General features: G+C 35.1%; 1 protein-coding gene across 2 annotated transcripts in view; it reads right to left on the minus strand.

Moving 5' to 3' along the window:
- The window catches only part of LMBRD1 (LMBR1 domain containing 1), an 85,388-nt gene that overhangs the window by 14,500 nt on the left and 57,999 nt on the right, over positions 1-12,889 (minus strand). For both annotated transcript variants that reach the window (XM_004605884.3, XM_055136945.1), the window contains 5 exons: positions 7,970-8,034; positions 7,296-7,398; positions 6,561-6,665; positions 4,762-4,911; positions 2,592-2,667 (listed from right to left, as the gene is read on the minus strand). In XM_004605884.3, coding sequence (XP_004605941.2) covers positions 2,592-2,667; positions 4,762-4,911; positions 6,561-6,665; positions 7,296-7,398; positions 7,970-8,034 — 499 coding nt within the window. The remainder of the gene's footprint in view (positions 1-2,591; positions 2,668-4,761; positions 4,912-6,560; positions 6,666-7,295; positions 7,399-7,969; positions 8,035-12,889) is intronic.

A 12,889-nucleotide genomic window follows, 5' to 3' on the forward strand; every position in this document is an offset into this window, starting at 1 on the left:
TTATTTCTCTGTTGGGTAAGATTTCCTGGTTTGTACTTAAATACTGATAGCAGAACATCACCACACATTCCATTCCTCCCATATCCATCCTTTTGGTGAATATCATAGCCGAATGTTTCCTTATCCTTTCTCTCATATTTGAGTACTCTCATTATAGATCACCATGCCACCCCAAATTCAATGAGCGTATTTCTCTCATCATCTCTCTAGTCTGTACAAAGTTAACATTTTTAGCTATGATAAGTTGAAAAATAAAATAAAAAGTTGGGGGAAAAATCAAATCCATAGATATAACAGGTGTGTATTTGCACTGCAAAGTAACATTTTAAGGGATAAATCAATGCAAATGTTTGAGAAACATATTAAATGGTTTCAAAGGGAGTAATTTTAATCACTGCAAATTAGACTAGATTGAAAAATTGCAAGTATTTCACAAAAAATTTTATAACTGAACATATGTATGTAATGCTTCCCAGTCTATAATAAACAAATTCAATCAGTTCATCTATACAGTGAGCAATATTCTTATGGGGTTAAATTTTTATCAATATTTCTTCTATTTTGAGGGTGACACCTGAAGATACCTGGGCTATTTCTAGCTTTGGGTTTATATGCTGTTCCCAGCAGTCTTCAGGCGACCATATAGTGCTGGGGATCGTACCCGGGCCTCATGGATGCAAAAAATAAACCCTTTGAGCCACCTTCTCCACATGCAGGAGTGATCTATCTTATTTACTTTGAGTTTGGGACAGCTGGGGACACTTAAGAAAGTGCCTAAACTCCAATGTTCTCTCCTCAGGATCTACTCTTGGCTTTGTGCTTTGGTGTAGGCATGACCCTTAGTGTGGTGTCACTAGGAGAACATAAACAATGCTTCGGGTTAAAATCTGGGTCAACTACATGCAAGAAAAGTGCCTTACCTATTTATTATACTACCTCACTGGTGCCTGTGCTGGAGCGATAGGGATAGGGTGTTTGCCTTGTATGCGGCTGATCCGATTCGATTCCTCCACCCCTCTCAGAGAGCCCAACAAACTACCGAGTATCCCGCCCGAAGGGCAGAGCCTGGCAAGCTACCCATGGCGTATTCGATATGCCAAAAACAGTAACAAGTCTCACAATGGAGATGTGACTGGTGCCTGCTCAAGCAAAGGCAACAGGGTGACAGTAACAGTGACCTCACTGGCGCCTGAGGAGCATTTTAAAGTCACTTTTACCATGCAACATAATTCTGAAATATCTAAATTATTGTCAGACAAGTGGCTCTAGTGGAACAGACATCATCTTTTGATTACTTTTTTCTACTATTTTACAGTGTCTATTACTATATTCACTATATATAAATTTACTATATATAAACTCAATCTTATTTTTTGGCGGGGTACGGAGCTACACACATGGTGATAAGGTCCGGGAGTCATATACGGTGGTTGGGACTACAGCTGCATGCAAGAAAAGTGCCTTAACTCCAATGTTCTCTCCAACTTATAATTTTGAAATCTTGATCTGTTTCATTTTTCTATTAATGTCCCAATACAAGAATTTGGCCATTCTTGTATTACATGTATTTAAAAAAAATAACATGTATTAAAAAATTAATATGTATTTTTATACATATTTATGAAAATGAACACTCGGAGTGAAGTGTCAGGGTCAGAAGTACAAGGGTCAGGGAGTCAGAACACAGTGAGCTTGTCTAGCACACAGATGACCCTGGTTCGATCTCCCAGCACTGCATATGCCCCCTCAAGCACCACCAAGAGTGTCGTCAGTACTACAGGTGATTCCAAAACTAAAAATGTACATACATATTTGTGTGTACATACATGTGTGTGTATATATATACACATACATAAATTTATGTTATATATGTATACATAAATATAATAAATATGCAAAGTGAAAAAACAATAAAACCTCAGAGAGCTAGTTCAAAATGTTTTGCAGGTAAATGTTTTGAGTTTCGAGCATAGAAAATGGAACAATTGTGACAAGGGAGAGAGATAAGAACGAAATTCTTAACATCTTATACAATACATAAAGAATCTGTATTTTAATTGAAGTGGTACGGGAAAGCTTTCCATTTTGTAGTTTTGGACTGAGGGGATAGGGAAGAACACATTTGGCACACAGACTGGCTAAAATTTCAACTGAAAATTTGACATCTTGTGGGCTTTCACAAATCAAGAAAGACCTTGAGACAACTGAGACAATTAAAAATTCAATTGGATAATTAAAGTAACTAGATATATCCAGTAATTAGATATCTAGAAATCAAGAATAATGGAAAAGTTAAAACAAATCTTGTAAGTATGCTTACAAGCTTATTGCTCTCTAAATTACATATTCACAAGTGAGAGTAAAGATTCAAATCAGAAATAAAAATGCTGATCAGAAAATTTAGCTCTACCTAATAGACAAGCTTTAATGTGAGTCTGAAATAAAAATCTGAAAAGAAATAAAATGAAATTTTTTCAAAGGAATAAAATAGAATCCAGAGAGTCAGCACAGAGTAAATGAAGTATCTGAGATATAATTCAAAATTTCAAATAAAGCTATAAACTCTAAGCCAGCTGGTGAAGCTGCAATACCTTCAGGAGCATCTGCATCACATCTCTTTGGCACTGGAGTAGAATTGCCTTTATGGCCATCAAAAGTTATATTGCTCTGAAAAATGAAATATGTGGGTAAAATGCAAATGTATTAACATAATTTTTATTAGAAAGTAAACACTATCAACTTTGTAATGTTTCCTGTTAAACTATTTATAACTAATACACTGAAAAATAAATTGTATGTCTAACTGCAATAAGAAAAGATTAACAGCAAGTTTAATATTAATGTTTTTTTCCAATCTCTAGAGTTTGATGTTAAATAATGGGGCTTCCTTTCAGAGAAGTGGCCTATTTGTGGAACTGAAACCACGGACCAATAACAAAGTAATCTTTATCGATGTGAAAGAATGATCTTCATTCACACATGTACAGAAAGATATTTAAGTGGCCAGAGGGTAGGGCAATTGCTTAGTGCACAGCCAATCCCTGCACCCTATACGCTCCCCAGAGCTCTTCCAGGAGTGATCCCTGAGCACAAAACCAGGAATATGCCTGGGTATGGACCCCAACCCCATAAAAAAAGGTATTTAATGAGTACAAGCTATTTGAACAAGATGCAGATAAGGCAATGACAAAATTAAAAGCTGAAGGAATTGAGAAATAAGACTTAATGATCAGCAACAGGACACACACCTTGCTTGTTAGACCCTGAATTTAATCCCTAGCACCTCAGGGGGAAAATAAAAGAATCATTGACTTTTTCATATTGTGTAACTCACACTGTGTATCACTATTTTCTGAGTCTAAATGTAAAGTCCCCACCGATATTATTAATTTTCAATGAACTCACTTTCAAACATCTAGAAATATTATGAATGATACAATTAAGAGTGTGAAGTGCTTGCTAGAGTACTTTTATTTCTAATTACATATTTAAAAAAACATGGAGAAAGTATAAAAAAAGGGAGTGATCAAGGCAGAATAAATTATAGGGCAGATTCCATACAAGGTTTGAACTAGAATCTGAAAATCGATATGATTTGAAATGTTAGGAAACAGACTAAAAAATGGTAGAATCATATGTGATCAAAGTAATTTGGATTATCAAAAATTCTAAACTATTTACCAAATTACTATTAGGCTCTTGAAAGAGCAACATGAAATTAGTTTAACAGAAAAAAGGATACTTGTCACATTAAAGTAGTTCAAGTACATACATATGCTTTGATCTGGGGGGAGGAATTTATTAAAACTAAAAAACTATTTTGAAAATATACTTCATGTTAACAAATTGTTGAAATAAAGTTTAGTGGCTCAGTATCATGAGACAGAGTCAACTTTTTAATGAAATTGTGTGTTACTGTTTAAAAGCATATATGAACATGCTGTTTTAATTACTACTGCTTTGTAGTAGAGTTTGAAGTTGGGGAGGGTGACACCACCCATCTTCTTTTTTCCAAAGATTGCTCTAGCTATTCATGGGAGTTTATTGTTCCATATAAATTTCAGGAGTGTTTTGTCTACTTCTTTAAAAAATGTCATGGGTATCCTGATAGGGACTGCATTAAATTTGTATAGTACTAGCTTTGGGCAGTATTGCCATTTTGATCATGTTAATTCTCCCTATCCATGAGCAGGGGATGTGTCTCCATTTCCTAGTGTCCTCCTTTATTTCTTGAAGTAGTGTTTTGTAATTTTCCTTATATAGGTCCTTCACCTCTTTGGTTAAGCTTGTAAATGGATAAACATGGAGAGTATCATGCTAAGTGAAATAAGTCAGAAAGAGAGAGACAGACATAGAGGGACTGCACTCAATAACATCAAATGAGGCTGACACCCAAGGACAGTACATACAAGGGCCAGGGGGATTGCCCCATAGCTGGAAGACTGCTTCATGAGCGGAGGGGAGAAAGCAAATGCAATAGAGAAGGGATCACTAAGAAAATGATGGCTGGAGAAACCAGTTGGGATGGGAGATGCATGCTGAAAGTAGGTAATGGACCAAACATGATGACCTCTCAGAGTCTCTTTCCAGCTCAATGCTCAGGGTTTATTCCTAGCTGTGTTTGGGGGATCAGGTGGTGCCACACCAAACCAGGACTCCCTTTATGCAAAGCAATGCTCCAGCCTGTTGAGATACCACTCCATTCTAAATATAACTATCGTTAAAACATCAAAATAATGAAGTCTTAAAATTTCCACTTACCTCTATTAAGTAATTTTGGCTTCCATACATAACATATTGCGGAGCAAGGCTATAAATCATGTAGCTAGTATGAAGTACAATTAGCAGAAGTATCATGCAGAGAAATAAGAGTGCCTGGGGCCTGGTTCTACCTCTTCTGATTTTATATAACTAGGAATAAAGAATACAAATATTTCAGTAACATATTTTATTTGTAAGATTCTAGTTCCATTTGCACATTAGGCATAAGGAACACAGTTTACAGGTATAAGGAACAGAGTTTAACTACTTATTAAAAATTGAACATTAAGAATTTGTAATCATTTTAAATAATTATAATGATAAAGATAATTATTTCTCTATAAACTTACATTTATATTTAAGGCTTTTATTATACATAATTTAATTGAGGTAACATTGGTTTACCCAACTGTTAATCTTTTAGAGGTATAATTTAATGCACCTCTAAAATTTATGTGACAACCACAACCACCGCCATAGTACCAATTTCTCTCTACTACATTTAATGTATTCACAGGTAAGTGATCTCTTATAAATTCAATATAAGATAATATACCAGTATCTGCATGGTCTATCCCCAAAAGTCTTAATTTATTGTATAAGAACATTAAACATTCAGAGGTAAGAATTCTTAACTATTAAAGATAAAAATGAATAAGTTTAAGTATGTTGTAATAATATATTTGAGATTATATATATTTACTACATTAGGACATGTTCTTATTTATAATTATTTTTATGACATACTCATATCTGTTATACTCTGCTGTACACTTTTTTACAATAATCTAACTATTTTCAAATGTGTCTACACTAAAGGGAAACTAAAACATAGAGTTACAAATCGTCCAGGTCTGCGTGAGATAACAGTACAATCACCTAAAAATATATATTTCCCAGTTTCCCTCACTACTAGTTGTGGCAGTTCTAAGAAATATTAAACATTAAAAGAAAACCAGAAATTTACTGGATATTTATGGAAAAGTCTTGTTTTATTAATATAAATCTCATCTCTTCTTCCAATCTCCTCTTGTATCTATGTAACTTGCATATACAAATAAACCTGTAATAGCCATATTAAAATCATAAGTAAATCCAAAAGGATTACATAGATACCGAGCTTAATATTTTCAGGTACTAAAGCAAAACATTTAAAATTTTCCCATTACAAGAAGTCTTACATTAGTCCAAGTCACTATTTAATTGTATTTTCATTTTAAAGTTGTATCTGTCTGATACAGCTTCATTTAGAAATTCTTAATTTATCTTAGAGTATGAATAGAAACCAACATACTGTATATCAATAATATTCAATTAAAAAGAGATGAAAGTAATCCTTTCTCTAATCATGTAGCAATCTTTAACTCAAAACTGAAAGGGTCATCTTTTCAGCACCAGTGCATCTCTTTGTACTTCAATACACTTGCATGCAGAATGAAACACTTAATAGATATATAATTTCTAGAACAGGGGTCTTGGCACTACTAGGACCTGGGGCTGATATGTCTGCAGGAGTCAGGAGAGGCTCTTACCAGAATCCCTGGCCTTTAAGCAATGAATGCTAGCAGCACCTTCTCATGCTAACAACAGAAAATGTCTCCTCTAGGCAGTGCCAATGTGTACATAGAGGAGGTAAGAACATAACTGCTCAAGAAAGACTGTTCTAGACAAAAAGAACTTTTATAGTTGACATTAAGTGAAAAGTTTACATTGCCATCACTTTTGTAAAAAATATATAATAAATCTAAAGTATAATGAAACAGAAAAAATTGCAGATAAATATTGTAACACATACTCACTCTAATCCAAAAGAACCAGATGCCAATATTTCGAATCCCCGCCATTGAAGTAAAAATAAAGTACATGATGATAACTGTTATAAGAATATAATCAAGAGGAAAGACCTGGAAAAGATATAATTGAATTTAATACACACTAAGAGCTCTAGACATCATATGGAATATATTACTTGTATTCGGCAAATCATACTTTGCAAGCAATACTGATTTAGTTGAGCTACTAATTCAATAAATATTAAACAAAGGGCTTTGAACCACTATCCTAAGGAAAAAAAAGTTACCCTAAGAAAAAAGTCTGTAACAAAATGTTTATATATGGAACAAAACATGATTCAAAATTAAAAGTGGGGAGCACTGCCAGGGGTGAGCCCTGAGAACCGAGCCAGAATAACTGTGAACACAGCCAGGAGTGGCCTATGTCTCCTTAAATGTTCCCCAACTCTGGGACAGCTTAGTGGTAGAGCACCATGTCATTTGCCTCACCCGAAGAAGGCAAGTAAGGTCAAGAATTCAAGCCCTGGGGGCTAGAGAGACAGTACAGTGGGTAGGGCTCTTGCCTCGCATACAAGCCGACCCTGGTTCAATTTCTAGCACCCCACAGGGTCTCCCGAGCCCTCCAGGAGTGAACCCTGAGCACAGAGCCAGGGAGTAAGTCTTGAGTACTTGTCCTAGGCGTGGGCCAAAATAAAAATTAACTAAATAATTAATTAATTAAAGGATTGACTATATACTTACTGTTTGTAGTATTGGTAAAAGCATATTCAGTGGATTAGTCAGATTAGCTCCAAAAATTATGAAACCAGAATCTATGCCAGCTGAATGCAGGGCTTTATCCAAACTAAAAAAGAAAAGGAAAAAAATAAATAAAGTTATAGTGATTTTATATTATACTAACATATTTTCAGTTTATTTAAAAAGAACATAAACCTACAAGTTCAATTCAGCTAAAGAAAATCAGGGCCAGCACATTAAACCCCGTGTATCGTATAGATACTGCTATGACATGAAGAAATACCATGTTGTTTGCTTTGGGGCCATAACAGCAGTGCTTAGGAGGAACACCTGGAAGTGCTTGAGGAACCGTGTGTGATGACTAGGACAGAACTGTCCTAGGTAAAACAGCTACTTAACATGAACAGATTAGTAAGGTTTCCCAAACTGGTAGGAATAAAAAGAAAAATCACGCAGCTCTACTCTGGAAATCTACCTTTCTTAAGTAAACAAACAGAAAGTGGCCCCCCCACCACCCCCAAACTGCACCCAATAAACTAATACCCCACTGGATCATTCAGCACCCCCCAGAAAGTAGGATATCCACTCTTTGACCCATTGGGTTACACTAACGTAATTCAGCTAAAAAAAATGTAAACATCATAGACTGATACAAGTGCTTTTGAAAATAGACTTACTTTGATAGGAAGAGAGAAATTACAAATAGCAATGCAACCAGGATAAAAAATATTCCCCAAATGATCTAAAAGCAAAAAAAAAAAAAAAATTCATTAAAATACAGATATGAAAAAAGATACTGAAAGGACAAAACAATTATTTTTAGTGATTTTTAGCATGATAATGATCTAACTAAGATGATCCAAGATACATTTTAATTTAGCATATACTCCTAGGCATTTGCCAATTAAACTTTTAATCTGAAACTATTTAGTTAGTATATACAAACAAGACAAAACACTTAAAAATCCTCATTATTAAGTAAACAAATGAGATGCTTTGGTAGGCTAAATAAAAGATTTATATTCAGTTACACACAAATATAAACGTCAAAGTTAATTGAAGTACATTAAGACTAACACACATGCAACATCTAAATTAATCAGGTTATGTTAACCTGTTATGAAAAAGGAAAACCTGAAACATCTTCAGGTAGAAGTAATGAGATTTTCTAAATATATGTAATTGTGTCACAGTCCAGAAAAGGCTATGTTAACTGACAATGTTTCTGAAATAGAGAAAAACACTGAAGAAACAGGTAAATAAATTATCTGAAGAAATTTGCTAAATGCTGTAATTGGTGGAATACATTTCCTCTTATTCAATGAACTATAAACAGGGATGACAGGAAAAAATTGTACTAAAAATGTGTTTACAAGAAATAAAATTTCAAAACAAAATGAAGTCTATATTTAGCAACGACTAAGCTCTTTTTTCCCCTTAATACTCTTCCCTATGTTCCAGGGATAAGGAGACTGAAGGGTAAACAAAGCCAGTACAAAAAAAAACCCAATTCCTATTAAGCATAGGTAAGTACTTTTGGCTTTATCTTTGGCTATAATTACATATTATAACATAATATAACATATTACTCCATTTAGGACATAGAGATGAACTTGCAGAACACACTCTCTAAACCTTCTCACCATCTCCTGGGCCCTGGGGTTGGTGGTTGGGGCCACCCCCCAGGGATTCTCAGAGCTTACTTACATTTCTGTGCTCAGAGATCACTCCTGTTAGTGCTTGGGGAACCATATATGGTACTGGGAATCACACTGGGTTTGCTGTGTGCAAAGCAACTGCCTCAACCCCTCTACTATTTTTCTGCTCCTGACTAACAGTCTTATGAGAAAAATGCTCTAAACACTGACAATATGTATGTTTAGCAAACTCTGGACATGCATGTATTATAGTGCTATTGGTCCTAAGTTCAACAATAATGAATCAACAATATATTTCAAATGTTCTATTTAAACACAAACATACAAAAAACAAGGCTATGAACTGATCCTTTAAATTTCTTTTAAATTTCTTTAATTGATTTCTAAGTCCTGATCCAACCTTTCCTAAACATCTTAACTTCACTGCTGTATCAATGTAAAAATGTGTTAGGTATCTTGCAAGTGAGTTAATTATATGATAATCAGTATCCATATCTATAAAGTTACTGGCAATCTAGAGGACACAGTACATTACAGAAACTTTAAAACAAAAGACAGAAATATTTAACACAAAATAACAAAACTTAGCACTTAAAATTAAAAAAAAATATTTCATACAAAACCAGAAACATTTAACAAAAAGTACTCCAAAACATAAACTATTTTGGTTAAAATTTAGAAGCACCCCAAACCCTAAGTACCTCTCAAATGAAGTTTTAGCAAGTAAAAATTCGGAATTTACACCTAATGCCTTTTAAATATTTAATAGCTATATAAAATTAGAAAGTAGAAGTTTCAATCTGTAGATATTTTTACATGAGATCCTACACATGCCTTGTGGGTGTGGAAGGAAATGTGCTGTATCTTTTAAATAGAATTTGTATTTAGTCTTTTTTTTTTTTTGCCTTTTTTTGGTCACACCCAGCAATGCTCAGGGGCTACTCCTGCTCTGCACTCAAGAATTACTCCTGGGGGTGCTTGGGAGACCATATGGGATGCCAGGGATTGAACCTGGGCCAGCCGCGTGCAAGGCAAATGCCCTATCCACTGTACTATGACTCTGGCCCCAAGTACTCAGAGAATCTTAATATGACAGAGATATTAGTAAAGAAAAGCAAATTTTCTGTATGGGAGAAAACAGGGCCTTCAAGGTTTTATTATTATTATTATTATTGTAATAATTAAACAAAGATTAACAGAAGGAAAACAATTTTGTACATAGAGGGCACCCACACAGATGTGTGGGGCCTAAAGACATTCAGGTCAAATGAGCTTACATACCACCTGAGCAAAAGGATGGGATAGGAAGGAGCCAGAGCTTCAATGGGGGAAGGCAGCAATTCACATGATGAAACAAAGAACTATCACTAATTATTTTGCCTTCCCATAAAGAAAGGTCATAAAATTTATTTCTGTAGTTAATTCTTTTATAATTTATTTTTATAAAGTTGTTCACAATATTTGATTAATTTAAAATTCAAACACCAATCCCACCAAAACCATACTTCAAATATTTCCATCCCAAACACCAAACTCTGCCCCCAAAATACAACCGAAATAATTAATTTTGTATTGCTTGCTATGAATAATCCGCTAAAAACAATCCAAAAAAGGTTTCTTAGAGGAAAGTATGTGAAGATTGTTGAATTTCACCCAGGAGACATTAAGTCCTCTTACTGGATTGGAATGATAGCACAACAAGTAGGGCGTTTCTCTTGCATGTGGCCGACCCAGGTTCGATTCCTCCACCCCTCTCGGAGAGCCTGGCAAGCTACCAAGCGTATCCCGCCCACACGGCAGAGCTTGGCAAACTACCCATGGCGTATTATCTGATATGCCAAAAGCAGTAACAAGTCTAACAATAGAGACGTTACTGGTGCCCACTCAAGCAAATCGGTGAACAACGGGACAACAGTACTACTTCGTGCATAAGAGATTAGTAACATTATAGCATTATATATTAGTAACATTAGTATAATATATACATATGTATATATCTGTATAAATCTATTTCCCCCTAAGATTGGGTGCCTTCTATTTTAAACCCCATCAAATGTGATGTACTACTCTTGGTATATCAATTCTTATTATAGGTGAGATTCTCTAGTTCCTCTGGGTAGTTAATGATAAAAAGTTTTCTTAATTTCCATGCCTTCAGTTTAAAATATTCAACACGCCAAGTCATACATCTTTGAGGAAGCCTAGTCTAAACGAATTCAATTCCCAGACCTTTGAAAACAACCAAGTGGGTCAGGGAGATTAGCTATAAATGGTGGAGTGTAAACCTTAAAGCCCTGGAACCCAAATTCAATCTTAGCACTGCATGGCCCCCAAAATGGTTCTGGCTATAACTGTAGTATTGTTGTGAGTAGCTCCCGGACTCCTCTGCCAACATAAAATACCAATAAAGCATTGCCAATGTATGACAAAATTCTATATTTGAATGCTTGCTTCTTTATAAAATGTATTTTTATTTAGGTTTTATTATTTGTTGGGGGCTCACAGAGAATGGGACAAAGAGAAATATTCCAGGTCTGATCAAAAGTCTGAACATAATAACAATAAAAAATGTGAAAATCAAATTAAGTAAATATTCCATGTAACATCAAAAAGAATAAAATACTTGGAAGTAAAAAAGAAAACAAATAACCTATACACTAAAAGCTGCAAAAAAAAATTAAGGAAATTAAAGAGCATGTGAATAAATGAAGACATTTCATGCTCACGGACTGGAAAAATTAATATTGTTAAAATGTCAATTCACTAAAATTGATCTAGAATCAATGTGCACCTGTACAACTAATCAAAATTGAATGTTCTTTTTTGCAGAAACAGGAAAAAATATCCTAAAATTTCTATGGAATATCAGGGGACATATAAAAGTCAAAACAATCTTGACAAAAAATAGTTATAGGATTTGCAGCCCAATTACATAAAACCAAAGCTCACAAACATACCTTTCCATAAGTAGTCAAATAATATTTGATTATTATTATAAATCACCATTCATTGAGCAAAGAAGAGATTTCAACAAATAGTACCAAGAAAAGGGCACTGACATGCACAAGAGTATTCACAAAGAAGTCAAATCCTTGCCCTTCACCATCTATAAATATTGATTCAACAAAGAGCAAATACCTAAACATGAGAGCTAAAAATATTAAACTCCTCAAAGAAAATATAGGAACAAATCCTTATGGCTCTACACTTAGCAGACCAAAAGCATACTCAACGAGAGAATAAAATGTTCTTCATTAAAATTAAAAACTCTGGGACCCACTTCATCTAAAGACTTTGATTCCAGAGACCTAACACATTCGGGCATCCAGCGCAGCTTCTAATAGCAATGCACTGGGACTGTGAACTGGGCTACAACTCCGTATTGCCCGGGGGTGGATCTTTCCTCCCCATCCTGTCTTCCTGCACGGAAAATGGTGGCGGCAGCAGCATCCACATGGCAGGAGCCATCCTCTAAGACTCCTAACCCAGAGGTATACAATTTTTACACTTGGGGCTCCTAGGGAATCATGGGAAGTGAGTGTAACCAGCACGCCCTCGGCCCAGATAAATTCGGAGCTGCTGAGAGTAAAACAGACCCTCTGCACCTAAAGACTTTGATTCCAGAGACTTCTTACAGCAATGCACTGGGACTGTGAGCTGGGCTATGCAATTTCTGGCAGAATTTTCCCTGGACTTTATACAGAAATCCAAATCCAAGATGTTAAGTCCACGCGACTTAACATATATAATTGTCAGCAATGTGAAACGGTTCCTTTTTTAATAGGTCTGACTTGGGGGGGGGGGAATCTTCAAATAATAACACTGAGGTTTTTGTTGAAATATTGAAGGTTATTAAAGTAGCAGCCACCTCTCTGGACTGTGAACTAAGCAACAGCCTCACGCTGGCTGAGAAGAGGAAATACCCCTCTTTCCAGGTTG

The sequence above is a fragment of the Sorex araneus genome, chromosome 4 (assembly GCF_027595985.1).
Source record: "Sorex araneus isolate mSorAra2 chromosome 4, mSorAra2.pri, whole genome shotgun sequence".
Classification (NCBI taxonomy): Eukaryota; Metazoa; Chordata; class Mammalia; order Eulipotyphla; family Soricidae; genus Sorex; species Sorex araneus.